At 56.7% G+C, this 22418-nt stretch overlaps 1 protein-coding gene across 14 annotated transcripts in view; it reads left to right on the top strand.

The window, feature by feature from the left end:
- Positions 1-22418, top strand: part of SORBS3 (sorbin and SH3 domain containing 3) — a 27960-nt gene extending 5542 nt beyond the window's left edge. For 2 of the 14 annotated variants that reach the window (XM_077868874.1, XM_077868863.1), the window contains exons 2-22: positions 3355-3511; positions 3772-3889; positions 5363-5556; positions 6446-6509; positions 8717-8755; positions 9174-9267; positions 9524-9586; positions 11204-11294; positions 11539-11625; positions 11725-11778; positions 12569-12655; positions 13202-13248; positions 13746-13885; positions 14095-14147; positions 14274-14320; positions 14490-14604; positions 16370-16495; positions 17668-17979; positions 18799-18899; positions 19421-19527; positions 21560-22418. In XM_077868874.1, the coding sequence (XP_077725000.1) occupies positions 3355-3511; positions 3772-3889; positions 5363-5556; positions 6446-6509; positions 8717-8755; positions 9174-9267; positions 9524-9586; positions 11204-11294; positions 11539-11625; positions 11725-11778; positions 12569-12655; positions 13202-13248; positions 13746-13885; positions 14095-14147; positions 14274-14320; positions 14490-14604; positions 16370-16495; positions 17668-17979; positions 18799-18899; positions 19421-19527; positions 21560-21621 (2158 nt within the window). In that variant the 3' untranslated portion in view covers positions 21622-22418. Of the gene's footprint in view, positions 1-685; positions 843-3354; positions 3512-3771; positions 3890-5362; positions 5557-6445; positions 6510-8716; positions 8756-9173; positions 9268-9523; positions 9587-11203; positions 11295-11538; positions 11626-11724; positions 11779-12568; positions 12656-13201; positions 13249-13745; positions 13886-14094; positions 14148-14273; positions 14321-14489; positions 14605-16369; positions 16496-17667; positions 17980-18798; positions 18900-19420; positions 19528-21559 lie in introns of those variants that run through there. The other 12 variants (XM_077868877.1, XM_077868870.1, XM_077868869.1 and 9 more) reach the window with 12 other exon arrangements.

The following is a 22418-nucleotide window of genomic DNA, read 5'->3' as shown; positions in this document are numbered from 1 at the left end:
CAGGCTGCCCTCAGCGGCGCTTGCACGTGTGTGAGCATCCGCCCATGTGCTGGCGCGCGCGCGTCTGCGTGCGTGTGTTTGTTTGCACACGCCCGGACGCGCGCTTACGAAAGCACAAAATCTCCCCCAAGAGGGGAAGGAGGCGGCGGGGCCTTAACTCGGTCCGCTGAGCCACTCCACTTGTCGGGGCGCCCTTATCCCGGCCCCAGCCTGTCTGCATCTCGGGCCTGTCTCCGAGCTGCCGGCGCGGTATCAGCCGCGGGCTTGCCCCGGGATCTTTAATCATCCCTGCCCTCTGTCCTGGCTCCGCCGTGCAGGGCTCCCTTCCCACACGCTGGAAATGTCGCTGGAAACTCTGAGTGGCGCTCGCCCCCCCGCCCCCCCGGCCGACGCCAGCCCTGCGGTGGGGGCCCGGGCAGGCAGCTGGGAAACCGGAGCGGGCTCCCCGGGGACCCTCGGCGGCCCCTCCCGGCGCCGCCCGCGGCCGGCCCGGCCCCCTCGGCAGGGGCCACCTCGTCCCCCGTCGCACCCCGACGCAGGGCACTCGCACGCCCCGCCGGCCCCGCGGCGCAGACTGGAGGGAGGCGAGCTGCGCCGCCCGCGCGCCCCTCGCCCCCGCCCGCCCCGCGCGCCCTCGGGCCCGGCGACCCCCCCGTCCTCCTCCGGCGCCCTGCCTCGCGGAGCCCGTCCTGACCCGGTCACGAGGGCGGGCGGCACGGCCCGGACTTCTCCCCGCCCGCCCTCCTCGAGGGCCCGCCGCGGCCGCAGCAGGCGGGGGCCGGCCGGAGATGCTCCTGCCCTCCCGGGCGTGCTCGGCCCGCGCCACCTGCTCGCCGGGGAAGGTAAGTGCCGGAAGGGGAGGGGGCGGAGAGGAGGCGGGGAGGGCGCGCGCTCCTCCCCCGGGGGGTCCCGTCCGCAGCTCTGGGGGGGAACGAGGTGGGAGTCCCCTCTCAATCTGGAAAAGGCAAAACTCGAGAAATCCTGTCCTTGCCCACGTGGACTTGCGGCTGGAAAATACCTGCTAAAGCTCCTAGGGCCAAGCCCCCAAGGGCAGGGCCATCCTTGGAGGTGGAAAGGAGTCTGCCCACTACGAGCGGCGGAGCTACCTCGCAGCTTACAGCCCTTCGGGTGAAGGACTGCCAGAATTATGGGAGGACCCCAGGAATTTCCTGGCACCCTCTCTGTCTGTCCTCGGCGGGTGCGGGACCAATGCCTCTGGGACCCCGTCTCCCTATCAGAAGTCGCTTTTAGTTTCTCCTGGCTCCGCCACTGAGAGCAAAAGTTAGCCCGCTCTTGCCCACGCACCCCTGTCTCTGGGGGGTGCCTGCCGCAGGCAACAGTGTGGGAGAGGGCAAGCTAGACCACCAAGGATCAGCAACCCCTGAAAAGTTGAGTGGTGTTGGGGGATCTCCTGTCCTACCCATCCTGCTAGGGGGGGCAGTTCTCTTGAGCAGAACTGGGTGGGACCGGAGGAGGGAAGGAGGCTGGGGTCAGCTGATGGCTGGGACTGCTGATGCTGACCTCGCAACTTGGCTACAAGCAGTCAGCTGGGAAGGGAGGGGTGGCTGCTAGGAATCAGCCTGCCCCGGGCCTCTGGATCTCCTGCTCTCCCCTGCCTCAATTTCCCTCTCAAGGGGAGGGAGCACAGCCGGAACTGGGGTGTGTCTGCATGTTTTGCTTTTGGTAAGAGTCCTAATTGGATCCAGCTGGTGAGCTGCCCCTCCTCCAGCCTCAGCCCTCACTCCCCCCACAGCCAGGGATGGGCATGGAATAGCTATGTCCCCAGTGGGTCTTTGCAAATGTCAGGCGAAATCCCCACTCAGAACAGAGACAGGGACCTGCCACCAGCCTTGTCTGTACCCTCCAGCCCTTGTGGCCTGAGCAGGAACTGGTACAGGAGTAATCACAGCCCTCTGTTGTACCTTCACCCCCTCTGGTGTCCATAGCTCTTGTGCTTCCCGTATGAACCCCCACTGCATACCCACCCACCCCCAACTACCATTCAGCTGACACCCCTCCCTACCCACAGCTTCCATGCTGCTCACGTACCTCCCAGCCCTATGGTATCTCCCACAAGTCACATTCACAGCACTGCACTCCCACCACACAAAAACATAGCACCTCACTGGGCCCCCTGGGCTTTCTCGTGAGCCCCCAAACCCCACAGACACACACAAGCCTAACCTCAAACACAGACACCAGAATAGGTCCAGCCCCAGCAGTGGAGGTTGGCTCAGCTCTGGTCCAGTCCAACTGCACAGGTAAGGAGGCTCATGCTCTGCACAGGGTAGAAAAGCCCTGTTGGACAGCCTGACCACCTCCATATCCTGGTGCCTGGGGTAACTTTTGCGTGGGGCAGAAGGACCAGGCTGGCCAGCCAGACCCTCTGCCAGGAAGACACTCTGTTCAAAAAGCCACCTAGATGATAGGAGCACCTGGCTGGCTCAGCTGGTAGCATGTGCAACTCTTGATCTTGGGGTTGTGAGTGTAAGCCCCAGTTGGGGGTGAAGAGATTAATTGAAAAACAAATCTTAAAAAACAAAACCAGCCTGGAGGTGTAAAAGAAAGTGGGACTGTAGGAGTGGGGGGCACTCAGCACCACGTCTCCAAGAGCAAGTCCAACGTTGTTGCTGTGCACCGCTTTGCTTTCCATCCCACCCCTCGCTGGCACCCTGAGCCCTCTGAGGCATCAGTCCCAGGGAAGAAGGCCAAAGAAGGGAGCTGATACTGCTTTGAGCTCAGGAGTGGTTCCTGCTGCCTGGAAATGCCCCGCCCCCTCCCATCGCCTTGGCCCTGTTGGACTGTGGGCGGGTGTCCTTGCTGTCACTGGGGCCTCTCCCACAGCCCAAGAAACTTGTGGTGCCTGCTGGCAAGCAGATGCTCACAGAGGGACTGGAGGAGGCATGGGGAACTGAAACAAAGTCCTGAATGCCCAGGACATCCTCTGCCAGCTGCCCCAGTTCCCTCTGCCTTCCCTCTGGGGGAGCAGGCCGCACTGTGCAGTGAGAGCCCCAGAGGGGCTGGCCAGCGGGCCCGTGTGCCCAGGGCTTTGTCCAGCAGGCCCACTCCTGGCCAGCCTCCCCTCCTCCTCGCCTGGCTTCCCCCTCCCCCGCTCCCACCCGGAGCTCCTGCCCAGCGGCCTAACAAGCAGCCCATTGTGCCTCTGGGAGCCAGCACGGGCAGCCTGCAGGCCGGTGCCCGCAGAAGCCTGTTTCCTGGGTCCCTGAGCTCCCACCCAGCTGGCCTGACCCCCTCCCACAGCTGTCCCCTCCTCCCCGACCCCAAGGTTGAGCCCAGAGGGCACAGGTGGCCTGAGCCCAGCTGGTCATTCCCTTCTTCCTTCCTTCCCTGCAGAGGACGCACAGAGGAGCAGCTGGCACACCCGGAACCCTCCAACCTTGACCCAAGCATGCAGGCCCCGCCTTGCAGCCTCCCCGCTGGGCTGAGCCTGGACGACTTCATCCCTGGCCATCTCCGGGCCCACAGAGGGTCATCCTCCCGGGGGGCACGGGTGAGTGAGACAGTGAGAAGCGGGCTCCTGTGGGTGCAGAGTTGATGGGGACCTCGAAGGACAGGCGGAGGGGTGGGAAGCAGGAGGATTAGAGGAATGGAGGGACAGGGCAGGAGGGAGCTCTAGAGAGCCTGATGGGCTACCTGCTAAGGGGTCAGGGTGGCCCTCCAGCCCTTCCCAGGGGGTAAACTGTATCCATGCTTCCCACCCCTCTGTGGAACCTTCGGGCCTGAGCTGCTGCTCCTGGCCCCTCCCCACAGGTGCCTGTGATCCGGAATGGTGGCTCCAACACCCTTAATTTCCAGTTTCATGACCCTGCGCCCAGGACCGTGTGCAATGGGTACTTCCCCCAGAGGAGAGATGCTTCCCGGCACCCAGGTGGGTCTGCTCAGGAAAACCTGCTCTGGGAGCTCCATGTCGGGGTTGGGGGGATCAGAGCCTCCCTGCCATCTGGCCACCACCCTGTGATGGGCAGGGGGGTCAGGAGGGGCATGAAGGGCTCTCAAGGTCTTGGGCTCTGCATTCAGCTAGCTGCCCTTCTCTATGTGAGCGCTGTGAGTGTGAAATCTGCTGTGGGAGAGAACAGGCTGACGCATGCCTTCCCCTCTCCCTGCCCCCCCTGAGCCAGGGGAAGGAAGTGTGCAGGGGACACAGCCTTGGGAGGCAGCGGGACCTCTAGCAGGCTGCGGAATAGCTTGGATTGGGGATGGAAGGGGGAGGGATGTGACCATGTGTTGGTTGCAGAAAGAGTACGAGGCCAAACCCCATGAGAGGCCCTGAGGGCTGCTGTGGTCTGTACTCACCAGCCAAGCAGAAGTTTGGAAAGGCAGCTCTGAGAGCCTGTCAGCTCCTGGGCTCCTGCAAGTCACACCAGTCTGGGCCATGGGATCCAAAAGATCCCAGGACCTCCTGGGTACAGGTCTACCCGGGAGGCCCCTTTCCTGAGGAGGGAGACATCCGTTCTTGAGCATCCCACTGAGGCAGGCACTGTGTGAAATAGTTTATTCATTTAACTTGTTGAACCCTTGGAACATGTGGGACATATTACAAGCCTTATCTCATATAATCCCTTGATGTCCTGGAAAGATAAGATACAATTGTCAACATCTTCCCACTGAGGAACCTGAGTCTCAGAGATGTTCAGTTGCAGAGGTTGAGCTGAGATTCAAACCCTGGTCGTTCCAGCCCCGAAGCCCTTCTGCCATTACTCTGGTGACTTGGAGGCTGAAGGTTCTAGGGGAGTTGAGGACACAGTTGCCATGTCTGGTGAATGAGTTTCTGTCCCTTATGAGGAGCCAAGTGACTATGTGTCAGGCACCTTGCTGGGCACGGTCACACACACTAGCTCTTCCTGGATGTCTGCCAAGATTATCCTCCTTTTACAGGAGTGGAAGCAGGGGCACTGAGAGGTTGCCTGCCGTACCCCAGGTCACACAGCCAGTAGGTGGCAGAGCTGGCACCTGAATCCTTTATCCCCTTCAAGCCCAGCGTCTTGTCTGCCACACCCTGCTGCCTTCTCAGCTGGGATTATCCCCAGCATTCTCTGCAAGTAATGATTCCCAGCCCTCACTCTGAAGACTTTTAGGACAGCCTGTGGAAAGGATAGGGCACATGTGGGCACAGATGTCCCCCCAAGACAAAATCCATTTTCATTCACTTTAACTAAAAAATAAACAACGTCGTGTGGTCCTTCTGGGGATGGGGAAGTCTGTAGAGTCTGCTTCATCAAGTCAAACAAACAAGATGTTGAAACTTTTGAACCCATGGGATCAAGTTCTGAAGAGCTAAGGCCCAAACTAGTCCAGGGGGTGCCCCTGCCGATTGCTAATGTGGTGCTGCTCACTCCCACAGACCCTGCTTGGTATCAGACCTGGCCAGGTCCTGGGAGCCGGCCCTCTGGGAGCCAGAAGACCCCTGCCTCCCAGCATCCCCAGAACTGGTCAGCTACGTGGACCAAGGACAACAAGCGTCAGGACAAGCGTTGGGTCAAGTACGAGGGAATCGGGCCTGTGGATGAGACCGGCATGCCTATTGCCCCCCGATCTGTGAGTCCAGGGCTGCGGGCCACTGATAACTGATAGATGGGGCCCGGGGACCCACGCTGAGCTCCACTTCTGTGAATTAGAGTGGGAGCCGCAAAGAATGCACCCAAGCCATTTCAGACTAAAACAGGGGTTCTGCCATGATGAGTTTGGTGGGGGTGTCATAAACCACATAAAATTACAGGTGTTCTTGTGTGTCTGAGTTGCACAAGTGGTCTGTAGGGGGGAAGGGGAATCTAGAATGCCCCTGCCACCAGGTTCTCAGAGGTACAGAGCCCCTGCTATAAGGGCTGACCTGGGCAGGGACCCCCTTTGTTCACAGCCCCAGGGCCAGGCACAGCTGCTGAGTGCATGACCTGGCTGGATAAGCCAGCAGAGTTCTGGGTGAAAAGGCCTTACACTGTGGCAGGCATGGAAGGCTCCAGGGCCCAGGCTCCAGGGCCTGCCTGTCTTCTACAGCCATGTCTATCTCGAGCCCACCACATGCCTCCAGTTCTCCATCTGAAACTGAAGTTGGTAGTATACCTCCCGGGCCTATTTTCAGGCTCCTTGGGGCAGGAGCTTTGAAACACCATTCTACTCCTATGTCATTGCATTTATTCTTTCATGACATAGAAACACATAGTTGTTGTAGAAGCATCAGAGATACAGAAAAGCAAAGAGAAAAAAAGAAACCACCCCAAATCTCATGGGCTTGGGATCATCGCTGAGGGAGATCCTTATGTACACCTCATTCATATGTAATATGCTATATGAAGTTATTGTTATTAGACCCATCACAACAGCCCACCCACCGGGGCTTCAAGGGTGGCTAGAGAAAGGACTCTGTGAAGAACAACTTCCGTGGCTTCATATTAAAAGGGCGGCCTGACTTTGTCTTTTCTGATCTCAGAGTGTTGATAGCCCCAGGGACTGGTACCGGAGAATGTTCCAGCAGATTCACCGGAAAATGCCAGGTAAAACACCCTGCCTGAGTGGGCTCCAGCCCTTGGGGCCAGGGGAGGGAGGCTAAAGGGGAGGTGCCTCCAGACTCCTTTCTGTCCTGCCATGCAGTCACTTATTTGTCCAATCCGTCCCCGACCATCTATCAAACACATAACTGCGTGACAAGCACTATACTAGGTGCTGAAGATAAAACAGGGAATAAAAAAGAATGTCACTGCCCCCAGTGAAGCTTAAGGCATGAGAATAAGCAGATACATATTTAATATGGCAGATGGCGGTAAGGGCAAGGGAGAAAAAGGAAAGGTCAGTGCCCAGTACAGGCTGGTCAGGGAAGGCCCTGTAGGTGGCATCTGAGCAGAGAGCTAAGGGAAAGGAGGAGCCAGTCCTGCAGAGCCAGGGGAAGCAGCAGAGACCCAGAGGCAGAAGCAGACCTGGCCTGTTCCAGAGCAGCAAGAAGAGGCTAGACTGGAGTGAGAGGAGCATTGGTGGGAGACAGAGTCAAAGTGATGGGATCTGGTCAGGGAGGCCCTTTGGGGCCATGATCAGGGCTTTGGCTTTTACTCTATAAGAGCTGAGGAGCCAATGGGAGGTTCTGAGCAGAAGAATGACATGCTCTGAAGGCTCCCTCCGGCGCCAGCTGGGGGAGGGTGATGAGGCAGTGGAGGATACAGCGGACCATTTAGGGGACCTGGCTTTCATCCAGGCTAGAAGCTGGCAGTGTCTCAAACCAGGTCAGTAGCAGCGGGCCTGGTGGGATCTGGAGACAGAGTCATGAGAATTTGCTGATACATTGGATGTGGCATGAAGGAAAGAAGTCAAGGATGATTTGAAACCTGAGCAAGTCAAAGGATGTTGCCTCCAAATTCAAGGAAGACTGAGGCAGGTACAGTCTAAGAGGCATTCAGTTTTCAGTGAGGTCCATCTGATTGGAGATGTCAAGTAGGCAGTTATATGCAAGTCTCTAGTTCAGCAGTGAGGCCTAAGCTGCAGATGGAAGTACCTGGGATTCACTCAAGGAGATTTTGATTTAAACCTCCCCAACTAATTCTAACGTGAATCCCTGCAATAGATGGGGTTTTCGAAGCCAGAAGACTAGACAGGATCACCTGGGGAGATAGACAGAGGCCTAATCACTGAGCCCTGAGGCACTTGGATGTTCAGAGGTTTGAGAGATGAACAGACATCAGCTGAGCAGCCTAAGAAGGTACAGCAGGGAGCAAAACTAGAGTTGTCTTCCTGAAGCCAAGTGGAAAAGGAATTTCAAGGAGGAATGATCTACTGTAACAGATGTTGCTGATGGGTCAAGTATTTTGATTTGGTAACATGCAGGTCACTGGGTCTTTTTTTTTTTTTTTTTTTAAGATTTTATTTATTTATTGGTGAGAGACAGAGAGAACACAGAGAGAGAAACAGAGACACAGGCAGAGGCAGACTCCCCACAGGGAGCCCAATGCTGGGACTCCGGGATCATGACCTGAGCCAAAGGCACTCAGCCACTGAGCCACCCAGGCGCCCCTCACTGGGGTCTTTTTTTTAAGAGCAGTTGGGGCAATGGTGATTGGGCTGAAAGTCTACTTAACCGAAAAGGGGAATTGGAGACGGTGAGTTAGTTATGGGCAATTGTTGGCTGCAAAGGAAAGCAAAATAGTCCAGGAGCTGGAGGACAGTATGGGATCTGGAGAGAGGCATTTTGGTTTGTATTTAAGACAAGTGCTGTTGTGGCACGTCTGCATGCCAAGGGGATCGAGTGGGTTGGTTGGGCAGTTGCTTTTCCAAAGAGGCCCGGGAAAGTCATGAGCACCATGAGGAGTAGGTCTGGGCACAGGAGGAAGGACAAGCATTTAGAAGGGGTGCGGAAAAGGAAAGAGGGAGAAGGAGAAGTGGAATTTCTCCAACCTGACATGGTGAGGGCAGGTTTACAAAGGTCAGGGCTAGGGTGTGTGTGGGAATGCAGGGAGGGAGGAGCAGGAGGGTTTGGGCAAGTCCACTGCCGGGGTTGGCTCACTCAGGCCCTAAGTCTGCCAGAGGCATTTCAAACCCTCCAGAGAACTGCCCTCCTAATTCCTTGCCTCCCTCGGGACATTCTTCAGGCCCTGACTCAGCCCCTCGGCCCCTGCTGTAGGCAGGGAGATGGCTGGGAGCAGCTGAGGCAGCCTCACAAGGCTCTCCATCCTCGCTTGCTGCCCCACCTCTGATCTGGTCCTTTCTGCTCCCACAGACCTGCAGCTGGACTGGAACTTTGAGGAATCACCCAAAGGTGAGGGGGGTGGTGTGGCAAGCTATGTCTGGCTTTGAGGCTCCCCAGTTGCTTAGTTCAACTTGAAAAGTTCATATACCCATTTTCGGTGAGCTCCAAATTTCCCAGTAGGTGGCAGTTAAGAGCCTCAGCTTCACTTTCCTGAGAGTGTCCTGGCCCTGGCTATGATTTCTCGGGGCTTCTCTCTCCTCATCTGTAAAATGGGGATACTCCTTGCCCCCAGAGTTGTGAAGATTTAGTAAAGAGTGTAAAGCTCTTGATGCGAAACCCCCATATAGTGGTCCAGAGCATCCCCAGCCCTGTTCCCACAAACCACCCAAGAGCATGTGTGGAAGTGGGTTCCAGAATCTTCAGTGCTCACCTGGGTACCCTCAAGCTCAGCTCTCACCTCCCCTGGCCTGTCTTCTCCCACCTTCAGTGCCTTCCTCCTGTGCCGCCTCTACAGACTCAAGGCATCCAGGGCCCCAGCAAAGACCAGTTGCCAGGCCGGGCCAGGCCTCTTCTCTGAGTGGGTGAGCCATCCTGGGAAAGGGCCCACAGGCTGCAGAGGGGCCCTGGCTTCCTGGAGGGGACTGGCACCCCCTGGTGGCCAAAGCCAGTGCAGCCTTTCCCCCCCACCCCATTCCACAGTTTGCTGCTCCTTCTTAGGGTCCCTACCCTAGATACTCTCTTTGTTCCCTGCCAGGGCCAAAGGGGAATGGCGGGCAGGGGTGGACTTAAGCACCCCTTTCCAGTCAGGAATGCCTCTGATGCTTTTGTGTTTGGCAGCAGGAACTCATCACGCCAAAGATCCACAGGTCATAATGCGATGGAAAGTGGGGTGGCCCATGGGTAGGTGTGGACCTGTGGCAATTCACTCCAAATCCTGGGAGAAAACAGGGGTATAGATGATCCCAACTTTCCTCAAAGGCAGGGGAGATGAGGATGAGTGAGGAACCCTTCCACATGAGTGAAGAATGTAGTTCTTTTGCCCTGCACAAACCACACAAGCCCCGCCCAGGCTGCTGGGGTCCTGGGGTGGGATGAGGGGTGGGGGGGTGGGGGGCGCTCAACCAGACCTTGAGAATCAGGAGCTTTGCCTCAAAATGAAATCCATGAGTTTCTTATTCCTTTGTAGGAAGGGATTAACCTCATTAGCATGGCCATACCTGGCCTGTGGCTCTTGGCATCATCAATAAGATAGAGGTTAAGAGCTCATGATTGAGCCCAGAGTTCAGATTCAAGCTGGTACACTGTCACTGGCCATGTGATCTTGGGCAACATAACCAATCTTAGCCATCTGCCAAGTGGGGACCCTGACAGGGTGGTTGTGAGAGTTTAGGCACATAGCAAATCTCCACGTATTATTATTTTTTAAAAGATTTCTTTCTTTATTTGAGAGAGACAGAGCATGAGTGTGGGGGGGGGGTAGGCAGAGGGAGAGGGAGGAGCAGGCTTCCCACTGAGCGGGGAGCCCAATGCAGGGTTCGATCCCAGGACCCTGGGATTGTGATTTGAGCCTAAGGTAGATGCTTAACCAACTGAGCCACGGATATTATTAATATACAGGCTCAGTTATGACTAGAGCTTCCCTAAGTTAGGAATAATATGTTCTGTTCTCATTATCAGTGGTATTACTAATATTATTATTGCTAAAATAGAGAATAGAGTCATAGTTACAGCCAATAAATCCTGACCCTCTGGTCAGACATTCCATCATTTGATAAGCTTGGTACAGTGGTGGAAACATTCTGACTCAACAGAGGCTGGAGCATCTGGGCCAGCCAAGAAAGGAGCCCTGGAGGGGAATGAAGGCAAACGTGACAGCGTGGAGCTTTGGTGGCTGGCGTGGTTTCACAGATGACATCACTGAATCCAGCACCCCCAGGGAACTGAGGCTCAGGGAGCAGAAATAGTTTGCCCGGGGTCCTGAGTCAAGGCTGCAGGCCCGTTGCTCTATCCTGGTTTTCAGACTAGGATGTCATCCCACCCATATCCTTGGGCATGTGAGCAAGACCGCTTGACTGTGACAGCCAGGAAGACCAGCTTCATCAAAGCTGCACAGACATACATAGCCACAGCGTGGGTTCAGACTGAACACAAATGTAGCGTATTTCACCAAAACCAGTGGGAAGGGACTGGCCACTCATGGAACAGATGCATGTGTTAGGCCTCCTGGGTGCCTCACATGTGTTCCCTCACCTGAGCTTCACCACACTCTCATGAAGGTGGGTCTCCTCCTCATATTACAGGTATTGAATCTGAGGCTCTGAGAGCTCTGTAACTCACCAACAGGTCACAGCTAAGTGGTGGAGCTGTCATCTGAACTTAGAGCTCATAACTCCTCGATGTAACAGTGCTTTCGCAGGCTGGAACCCATAGTGCAGGGGGATGGGGATGGTGGTGTTCTCACTCATGCCTCAGTCTCCCTAAAAGGAAACTTGAAGAGATGTCCTCCCCTTTCTTTAGAAGAAGCTGGAACCCCTCCGAAGAGTTTCCTAGAAGTACCTTCAACTGTAATCCTGGAGCACCCTCCTCCTTACACCAGACCCCAAAGCAGGTAGCCTGCCCGGCATCCTCTCCTCACTGCTGTGCTCTTGGGCCAGACACCTCTGCTGAAGAGCACAGATAATGAATGCCCTTTCAGTTTGGGGCCTGTCCTATGTAGCCAGGAGAGCCCAGAATCCTTAGGAGGGCACTGGCAGGCATAGAGGTGAGGCAGGGGCCTACAAGCCTGCTTTTTGAGCCTGGACAGTGTCCTGGTACCCCTCTGCTTAAGCTGATGCCCACCTACTTCCATGCAGGTACCCAAACGCCAAGAGAAAGCAGACAATGTCTGGACGGAAGATTCTTGGAACCAGTTTCTGCAAGAACTAGAAACTGGACAGAAGGTAAGTGTCCTCCTGGCCCTCTAAGAGTGAAGATACTCTTTAGCTAGTGCATTTTGGAAAGTGAGTTCACCCCCTCTGACTCACCCTTCCCACCTTTAGCCCAAGAAACCACTAGTGGATGACCCTGTTGAGAAGCCCTCCCAGCCCATTGAGGTGAGTCCTGCAGGACAGGTTGGAGGAGGAGGGAGACAGCTATGCAGGGGGATGAGTGAGGGAGACTTTGGGGTGGTGTTAGCCCCAGTTACCATGGGCAAAAACAGAGACCCAAAGCTCTGACCCTCTCCAGTCCCATACAGTTTGCCTCTGTATCCCCAGCACCTGGGACAGTGCCTGGCATACAGTCTGCCCACAAAGATGTGTTGAATACATGTCCCCTGACCAGAGCAGCAGCAGAGAAAGGAGTGGTCAGTGTGGACTTGTCAGGAAGTATTCTTGGAGGTGGAGCTGAGGTCTCAAGAGTTGGGAGGGCTTGGTTCTGGCAGACAGCCAGCTCAGTGTGAGGGAGATGCAGAAGCAAAGGAGGGAAAGCCGGTGGAGCACAGGCTGTGGAAAGCCGCCGGCAACTTGGTGAGGGAGGAAATAGGGAGCTCTATAGGCTCTGGAACAGGGAAGTGAACGGACAAAAGGCACCAACAGGAAGTACTAAGGTACTATCATGGGAGTAGGGATGGGTGAGCCAGGTCAGATGGGAGGGGCCAGCGAGGAGCTGTGGATGGGCCATCCTGACACCCTGAGACACAGCTCTGGGCAGGCCCACAGGCCGGGAGCCTGGCCTGGCCCTGTGCCCCGAGCCTGCCCTTTACCCAGGCACAGTGTGCTTTGCTTCGTCCTGCCGCCCCCTGGGTTTCTCACATCTGACCTGCGACCAGTGCTCCCCCACCGTGCCCTCCACCCCTCCGCCGCGCCCCGCTGCCCGGGTCTCTCCCCATAAATCCGCCCCCAGGTCTTGCTGGAGAGAGAGCTGGCCAAGCTGAGTGCGGAGCTGGACAAGGACCTGCGGGCCATTGAGACCCGGCAGCCGTCCCCGAAGGTACCGGCCCCCCAGTCCCCTCCCGGATGACCCGGAGTCCCCCGCACGGCCTCCGAGCGTGGGCGGGAGGGGCAGGCAAAGCGGAGGTGTCGCCCCCGGCGCGCTCGGCACGACCTTGGACGGACTTCATCCCGGACTGCTGTCTCCTGTATAAAATGCAGGGCGTTGACTTTTCCAAGTGACCCCTAAGAACCCTTCCAGGCGACTCCACGTCAGCCGGCCGGCGGGGTGCGGGGTGCTGGGGGCCCCCGCTCCCCCCGCCCCCCCCCCCGCCCGCAGGGACCCCCACCTACCCGGGCCGGGTTTCCTGGGCCGGCCTCCACTCTTCCGCCCCGCCCCCGCCCCCGCCCCCGCCCCCCGCGTTGTTCCTCCCGGGTTCCTGCGCGGCAGACTCTAGGACCCCGCGTCCCTCCGCCCCTCCCGCCCCTCCCCTGCCCTCCCCACCCCTCCTGCGGCCGAGCCGCAAACTTTTCCGGAGGCGGCGGCCTCGGCTGCCGCGGGAACCCGGCGCCCCGGGCCCTGACCGCGCCCCGTGTCCCCGCACAGAGCTCCCAGGCGCCCCGACGGTCCCGGGAGCCGCGGCCCCCAGCGCGGTGAGTTCGCGGCCGGGCGGGGCGCGGGGGACGTGGCGCGGGGCGGGGGGAGCCGGGCGAGGGCGCGGAGGAGGGGCCTGGCGGCGGGCGGGCGGGCGGGCGGCCGCGCGGGGGGACGGTCCCCGTCCCCGTCCCCGTCCCCGTCCCCGTCCCCCTCCCCGGTCCCCGTCCCCGTCCCCGTCCCCGTCCCGGTCCCCGTCCCCGTCCCCGTCCCCCTCCCCGGTCCCCGTCCCCGTCCCCGGTCCCCGCGCAGGGCCTGGGGGGCCGCGGCCCGCGCCCGGGGGAGCCTCGCGCTTCCCACGCGCGCTCCCGCCCCCCGCGGCCCGGGCCGCACCCTGTCCTGCCGGGGCTGCGGGGGAAGTAGGACGTCCTGCGGCGACCCCGGGACCGGGAGACGCCTTGGGGGCGGCGGGAGGGGGGACGCATCCGGGCGGCCGGGGTGAGTGGCTGCGGTGCGAGGCCCCGACAGGTGGCTCACGCGCCGCGTCCCCGCGCAGCCCGGCCTCCGCCTGGAGCACCAGCTCCCCGAATGCACTTTACCAGGGTTCCTCCCGGCCTCTGAGCCCCCACAGAATGGCGGATGGAGCGAGCCCCTTCCTAGGTCGTAGGGACTTTGTCTACCCTTCGTCGGCCCGAGGTAAGCACTGGATCCTGCACTTTCTCTCACCTGGAGGCCTGCCACCGTGCCCCCCCCCCCCCCCCCCCGCTGTGGGGTTGTGGGGAGCGGGCGGTCATAGAGCACCCTGCTTCCACTGGTCCATGTCCTGGGGTGGGGGGAGCAGAACCCCATCCCAACCCCGCCCCCCAGACGTGGCCTTCCCCAGCTGAGGTCGCACTTTTCCACAGACCCTAAGGCCACTGAACGCGGGGCCAGCCCAGTCAGGAAGGAAGAGAAGAAGGTAAGCAGGGATGGGAGCTACTCGGACCAGAGTGCATGGGGATCCAGGATGGATCTCCTGTTGGCTGTTCTGGACCTGCCACCTGCTTGACTAAGGTGCCTGCCTCTGTCCTCTCCCTCTGCCCAGAGGAAAGCTGCCAGACTCAAGTTTGACTTCCAGGCACAGTCCCCCAAGTAAGCGCCCTTCTCTCTCCACCCCACCCCCACCCCACATGTCTCTGCACCCCACGGAGGAGTGGTCTCCCCCAGAGGGTGGAGGAGACTGGGTGCACTAGACAGGGTCTGAAGGGAAGGAGGATGGGGAGGAGCTCACCTTGCTGGACATCCTTGCACTGGCCTGCAGGGAGCTGACTCTGAAGAAGGGTGATATTGTCTACATCCACAAGGAGGTGGACAAGAACTGGCTGGAGGGGGAACACCATGGCCGCCTGGGCATCTTCCCTGCTAATTATGTGGAGGTAAGCAGGGGTGCAAAGGAGAGCCCAGCTGGGAGGGTGGATGGGTTTGCAGAGACTTAGAGTGCAGATCCCTTTATCCCCTCCATAGCCTCTCTCTGGAGATAACCTACATCTGACAGGCTTCCTGATAGGTAAAACTGTGAACTCCAGGAGGCTGGGGCAAGCCAGCCTCATTCATGCTCTTGGCCCAGTGCTCTGCTTGCACTCAGGACATGTTTCTGAAATGAACACTAAAGGTGGAGCCCAGCCCATGGGGAACCAAATGAAACCTCTGGCTCCTGCACCAGAGGCCACCAGGCCAGACTTCCACCATTCAGCATCCACCTCTCTCAAGCTGTCTTTGGGAAGGATAATGAAGGCAACGGGGAAAAAGCACGAAGTGTGTGACAGCTTACAAATCACATATACATTCATCACATCCTTCACGCCTATTACCTCCATTGCTTTTCTCATTAACCTGAGAAGTGATCAGTCGTCCCCGTTTTACAGAAGCACTTGCTAAGGTTCAAAGACAAGTGGTTGAGTACAAGATCCAGAAGTGTCTGGCGGGCTCAGTCAGTAGAGCATGCAACTTTTGATCTTGGGGTTGTGAGTTTGAGCCTCGCGTTGGGGATAGAGTTTACTTAAAAATATTATACAAGCATTTAATGATATAAATTTCCCTCTAAGCAGTGCTTTAACTCCACCCCACAGATTTGGTATTTTGTGAGTTTTTTTTTTTTTTTCATTCAACTCAAATTATTTTCTCATTTCCTTTGTGACTTCCTCTTTGACCCATGGATTGGGCTGTTGTTTAATTCAGGCTCTTGATTTGATAAGCATTAGTAGGCCTCCCCTACCTTCAAAACAGTTTCTCTGATTCTGAAATTCCACCAAGTATATACAGCATTCCGTGGTATTAGTAATTTACTTCTTAGTATGAACTAGTTTACTAGCTTCTTGATTTTTTTTATAAGTAGGGTGAAGCAGAGAGAACATGGGAATTTTGGGTACCTGATGGGGTAGAAAGGTGGGGGGAAGAGAGACATTTGGTTCTCAGCAGTGGTCAAATGTTAGATCCTCAGGGTGCCTGGGTGGCTCAGTTAAGTATCTGCCTTCAGCTCAGGTCATGATTTCAGGGTCCTGGGATCGAACCCCACATTGGGCTCCCTCTACAGTGGGGAGCCTGCTTCTCCCTCTGCCAGTGCCCCCCTCCCAGCTCAAGCTCTCTCTCTCTCTCAAGTAAATAAATCTTAAAAACAAAAAGTTAGATCCTCACTTTTAGATCAGGTTACAGCTATCCCCTGCTTTTTTTTTTTTTTTTTAAGATTTTATTTATTTATTCATGAGAGACAGAGAGAGGGGCTGAGATATAGGCAGAGGGAGAAGCAGGCTCCCTGCAGGGAATCCAATGTGGGACTCGATCCCGGGACCCCAGGATCATACCCTGAGCCGAAGGCAGATGCTTTAACCGCTGAGCCACCCAGGCATCCCTATGCCTTGCTTTTTGGATCTCCTCATGTACATCTGGGCTCCAATATATGCTGTCTCTTAGGACTGGTTTCCATCTTTGGCTTGTCATTGCCTACTCTGCATACCTCCTGGGGAAATTCTTCCTCTAGTAGCCTTCTGGGACTAACCACCCCTTGGCTACCCTCAAGCTTGTGGCTGGTGTCTGTGTCCTTGCTGGCCTTGGGGGCAGATCGTGCCCATACCATCTTCTCTTTGTTACCTGTGCCCAATTGATATCCAGGCTGAGTCTTTCTCATGAACTTTCTTCCTGTAGGTGCTGCCTGCAGATGAGATCCCTAAGCCCATCAAGCCCCCCACCTACCAGGTGCTGGAGTATGGAGAAGCTGTGGCCCAGTACACTTTCAAGGGGGATCTGGAGGTGGAGCTGTCCTTCCGCAAGGTAAGGCCAGGCAGGAAGTAGGGGTGGGGTGAGGGGGGAGGTGAAGACATAGGTAAATATGTGTAGTAAAAACATCTTTTTAAAGAGTCAGGTGCACCAATCTTCAGCCAGTATTTAAAATTTTCCCTAATCTCTTTATCTATGTTTCCCTTAATTTAGCCCATTTTTTAAAAAGTTTGAAACTTCTAGAGTAGTTGTGGTTGTGTGTTTTTTTTTTTTTTTTCAGTTGCAGGTTGATAGGCTGTGAGCATTTTTAGAACAGAAAGGAAGTGTTAGAATGTCTTGCATGTAAAAAGGCTATTTTATCAAACTTTTAAGCGGTTACATATGTACCCATGCACATGTGTGTATACTGGGTTGTTATTAGGACATATTTTTTACTATAGATCATAGTCAGGGTAAGTTTGAAAAATGTTGTCCTAGGAAACAGAACTGGTCTCTCTTTGGTTGATTTTTGGGGCATGCCCTTAGAGAACATCCTCCAGAAGAACTAGCCCCAAGGAGACAAGGAGGGAGGTGGCTGGGTGGAGAGAGGTGGGGGGCAGGGAACCACCCTCCCCAGGGCAGCCTCACCTAATGTCAGTGAGCATGTAGGTTGGAGGATGTGCTGGCTGCCCTCGGAGAGTTTGTTTTTTGATGCACTGGTGATGGATCACCAGCGAGGAGGCAGGGACAGGAGTGGTGGCCGATGACTGTCCAGTGCTTCTTACCATCTGTCGCTGATCTCCTTTGCTCCTCACAGCAACAGGATTGTTCTTTCCACTTAACACGTGAGGGAACTAGGCTAAGAGATGCAAAGTAACTGGTCCAGTGCCGCCCAACTTGGAATTGGCAAAGCCCGATTTGTTCATAGCCACCAGAACTCTGGGGAGAGGATGCTATGAAGTCAGAGGGGTGCGTGTCAGATAGGCTTCCCAGAGAGGCAGGACCTGATCCACACCCAGGGCGGCATGTTGTGGGAAGAGCCTAGACTTCTGGGCTTCTTCAGGCGGCCTGGGCTTGGCTCCTGACTCTACCACTGCCTCGTGATGTGCCCGTGACTTCCTGCTGACCTGCTCACTCTGTGCAAGGCGCTAGGTCTAAATGAGACAGACCACACAGGCCCCTCCCCTCGGGGCATGATGCCCAGGAGGGCCTTGCAGATGCTAATGCCCCTGTGCCTGCCCCTCCAGGGGGAGCGCATCTGCCTCATCCGCAAGGTGAATGAGAACTGGTACGAGGGGCGTATCTCAGGCACCGGGCGCCAGGGCATCTTCCCTGCCAGCTACGTGCAGGTGTGCCGTGAGCCCCGGCTCCGGATCAGTGACGATGGTCCCCAGCTCCCCGCGTCACCGCGCCTGACCACCACCGCCCATCTGGCTCGGCACTCCAGCTCCCCATTGACACCACACAGCCCAGGTGATCCCACCGACTGGGGGAGCCGGACCTCCCCCCGCCGCACTGGCTTCTCCTTCCCCACCCAGGAGCCCAGAGCCCAGACCCAGGTAGGGTGATCTGCCTTGGGCTAGAGAGCTGACCCCTGCTCCCCACACCATTTCCTCCATTTCCCTGCTCCTCCCACCAAGTGGGTCTGCACTTTGGACTCCTTCCTGGTCTGCCCCGGACCGAGAGCCTTGCATCACAGAGCCACCCTGGCCTTGTGGCCTTCAGACCCCTGGTTGGCCTTTGAGCCACAGCTGCAGCCCACGGAGGCATGGGGCAGCCAGCCAGCTCTAGGAATGACCTGAAAGCCAGCGCAGGCCTCCTGACCCTATAGATTCCGCTTTTGTGATTTGCCAATAGGAATTTCTGGGACATGGTCACGTGGGAGTCAGAAGTCTGCCGTTCACCTGCTGTGTGACCTTGGGCAGATTTCTTACCCTCTCTGGATTTGGGTTTTCTCAGCTGTGGAATAGGGGTAGTAATTCCCCCTGAGGAGGGTACTTGGGTGGGTTTGACCTAAAAGTTTGTAGTAGCCAACAGGTAAAGGATTTCATTGGTCCTCATACTGATGTGGCCTGTAAACGAGTACATTCGCTCCCACACTCATCCATTCACTCAGGAAACCCCTGTGAGCAGGCTCAAGCCAGCGCGTGGGATGCTTCCGTTCCCAGCTTTGTGCTGGCATTTAGACTCAGTCACCTACCCTACCTGGGCCGCAGCTTCTTGGCGCCTGTGAAGCAAAACTGTCGAACAGACCGTGGGGGTTGAGAGGATGAGACGGGGCAATATGAGAACGCTGCTGCAGGACAGGTGGGAGGGCCCATCGCACTTCTCCTCCCTCATGCTTGCGTGTGCCTGCTTTTCCTCCTATGGACACCCAGGGTCTCAGCACCCCTGGGTCAACTCTGTCCCATCCTGGAGACTCCAGCCGTCCCCTGGACCTGGGGACCCCCACCACCACCACTCAGATACACTGGACCCCGTGAGTACCATCTGGGGATGCTGGATCAGGGGTAGAGTGTTGCTTGGCAGGCACTACTACGCACATTGACCATAGTCTGCCCCTTCCCCCCTAAGATGGATTTGGTGACTCCTACCTCCGGCACTTATGGGTTGTCTGTGGTGGTCCTCACCTGTCCCTGACAGCCCTACAGCCTTAAAACAAGCCTCCCATTCTCTGCCCCCTGGGCCTCAGTCTCCTCACTGGGTTTCCAGCTCTGTGGTCAGTGTGTGTATGCGTGAAGTGTGGAAACCAGTAGAACGAACTTGGAGGCAGTGGGAACTCAGAGGAGATGCTGGGGTGGCTAGGGCTCAGAGTGCAGGGAGCAGGCCTGGGGAAGAATGTGCTGAAGCCAGATGGGAGTCAGCATTCTAGGAGCTGGGCCAGGGCAAATGGGATCATCTGGAAAATCCGGGGGATGTGGCAACACTTGGGTTAGACTCTGGGCCTGGTTTGAGGCAGGGGCCGGGCTCTAGTAGTTGCCGCGATGCTGTCTCCCACAGGTATCGGGCGATGTACCAGTACAGGCCCCAGAATGAGGATGAGCTGGAGCTACAGGAGGGGGATCGGGTGGATGTCATGCAGCAGTGTGACGACGGCTGGTTTGTGGGTATGTGGGCCTGGAGGGGGCAGGCTGGAAGGGGTATTTCAGGGTCCCCAGGGGATGGGCTGAGGGGCGGACCAGAAGGGGGTACCTCTGAGTCCCCAGGTGGGGTAGCTGGGGGGGCAGACCAGAGGGAGTATCCCAGGATCCTGGGGAAGATGACTTGGGGGCAAGTTAGAAGGGAGTACCTTGGGGTTGCTGGGGAGATTTGGGTGGACTGTCACTGCCTGCCAGGGCTGATTGAGCAAAGATTCATGGTCTGACAGACGAGCCCAGGGTCACTGCTGAAGTCAGTACAGACTCGGGGCAGCAGGGCTCCTGACCTTCTACCCCTGCTCCTTCCCACCGCTCACCTGTCTCTGGAGCAGTTTGGCAAGGAAGGGCCTGTCTCTTGAGACACTGAGTTCCTGATGGAAAGGACTGAATCTCACACGCATGTATCACCCATCCCCTGCCCCCAGTTAGCAGCTGCCCCTGCCACCCCCCATGGGACAGAGTAGAGAAAGAGCCAGTCGTCAGGGCTGGCCCTAGGGCAGTTCATGAAAGGACTGAAGCAGGAAGCCTCAAGTTGGCCTTGGCCTGGTTCAAGGTGACCAAGCCAGCAGGCTTCACAAGGCCTTGTCCTCAGAGTGGGCAGGGCCAGCCTCAGCTTCAGAGGAAGGGGCTGTCCTCAAAGAGTAGTGAACAGCCCGAAGCCCCCTCCCACAGCAGACTGTAGAGCTTAAAGGGTGGCAAGGCTGCTAGAGCAGAGGTGGCCCCAAGGGCAGGCAGTCTCTTGACCTGGCAACCCACCCTTTCTCATCTGAATCCTAGCACCTCATTCCCCACCAAGTTTAGGACACACCAGTGATGATGGAGCACCAACCTGTTAACAGTTCTTGCCTTGGAGGGGTGGGCTCGGGGGCACATTATCATTTTACTGTGTACGCCCCTGCATTTGAATTTTTTTAATACCACTAATAAAATTGTGCAAATATAGACAAGAAGAAAAAGTGCCGTTTTGTGATATTAAAGCCATAAGTGCTTTCAGAGGAAAGGTTAAGAAAGTTCAGTGTCTTGGTCAGACTAGCACATTTCAAGTGCTCAGCAGCTACATGTGGCTAGTGGTTATCATTTCAGACAGTGCAGATCAGGGAAGGCTTCCTGGAGGAAGTGGGGGAGCGAGGCCGTGAAGGGCAAATGAGGCATCCCAGGCAGCAGGACTGTGTCAGCAAGACCTGGGGGGCGGCAGGGTGAGCAAGGGCTGCCCGGAAGGAAGTCAGGATGCCAGCCTGCAAGGAAGGGAAGGTTCAGGACTTTAATTTCATTTTACATTCCTATATCTTTTAGCACTCTCCTTTCTCCACCCCAGAACACGGGTTTCTTTGGGGTGGTAGCAGACCCGAGGCCTGGATTTTACTCCCACCTCTCCCTCTAAGCAAGAGTGCTTTTTGGGGATTCACTTGGCCTTCTCTTTAGGCCTTGCCTGCCTGTCCCATCTCTAAATTGAAGGTGAGACCAGTGAGTTTCCTCTGCATTTAAGTTCTGGATTCACCCTCCTGCTTCCTGGCATTCCTGAGGAAGGCGGGGTAATTCAGGGCTGAGTGCAAAGTTCTAGAGTACTTCAATTCCTAGTCCTTGCATTTAAAAAGTGTAGCTTTGGGCAGCCGTGGTGGCGCAGCAATTTGGTGCCGCCTGCGGCCCAGGGTGTGATCCTGGGGACCCTGGGTCGAGTCCCACGTTGGGCTCTCTATGTGGTGCCTGCTTCTCCCTCTGCCTGTGTCTCTGCCTCTCTGTGTGTCTCTCATGAATGAATAAATAAAATCTTAAAAAAAAAAAAAAGTAAAAAATAAATAAGTGTAGCTTAAAAAAAAAAAAGTGTAGCTTTGCCCATCTGCTCACTAGGGGGCAGAAACGAGTAAAATAAATCCTCCCTCCCTGGGTGGGGGACTCCACCTGCAGTTCTAGGCACTGCCAGTAGGGAGAAGATCCCTCACCCCGACCTTCCTCCTAAAGTCCAGGGAATGCCTTTTATGCCTTTCCTCTTTCTCTCTTTCAGGTGTCTCTCGGAGGACCCAGAAGTTTGGGACATTCCCTGGAAATTATGTAGCTCCGGTGTGAGTCGTCTCCGTGGCAACTCAGAGCCCAGCCAGGATGGGGTGCGGAGCAGTAGCACTTACAGGAAGGAAAGAGGATCCCCCTTCATCCTCTCCCCAAGACCCGAGCTGCTGGCATCTGCAGACTACCCCAGCAACCATTCTTTGGAGCCCCCCTCAAAGCCCCCTGGAACGCTTCCCACCCACAACTCACAAACATTCCTCCAGCAGCCTTTTTATTCCCCCCCTACCACACCCCTCAAATATAGAGGTCTGCTTTGAAGTGGAGACTGTTTCCAGGCCTTATTGAGACCAGACCCTGGAGCCCCGCTCCCCCCTGCCTTGCTATGGCGTTTCCTCTAACAGGGACTGGCTCCCAGCTTCACCCCCATGGGGTTCCTCTACCCAGAACCAGCTTTCCTAACCTAACAGAGACCAAAGGCCGCCTCTGCCTGGGGGGGCGGCAGGGGGGAGTCCTCCTCTTTCACTCCAACTTGCCTGCTGCCCCCTTTGTCTTCCTGCTTCCAGCTGGGCTTGGGAGTGAAGTGGGAGAGAGACCCAGCACCTCTTTAGTGCCTAAGCCCTGGCAAGAGGCCTTGCCTGAACGCCCCCTCTTCCCAGAGGCTGCCCAGACCTGGGCCTGGGCCGTGCGTGTCATCGTGTTGCTGCAGTGCCCAGGAAGGGCTGAGCCTCAGAGAACTGGCCGCCGCCCCAAGTGTTTTCTGGGGAGACTGAGGTGTGCTGCCCTCCTGTCTCACCCGCTCCTCCAAACCCCCAAATCCCCCTTGGAAGAGAATATAAAATAAATCTGGATACCAGGGA

Source organism: Canis aureus, chromosome 24, assembly GCF_053574225.1.
Source record: "Canis aureus isolate CA01 chromosome 24, VMU_Caureus_v.1.0, whole genome shotgun sequence".
Taxonomy (NCBI): domain Eukaryota; kingdom Metazoa; phylum Chordata; class Mammalia; order Carnivora; family Canidae; genus Canis; species Canis aureus.
The sequence above is the reverse complement of the archived record's forward strand: the minus strand, read 5'-3'. Positions and strand labels throughout refer to the sequence as shown.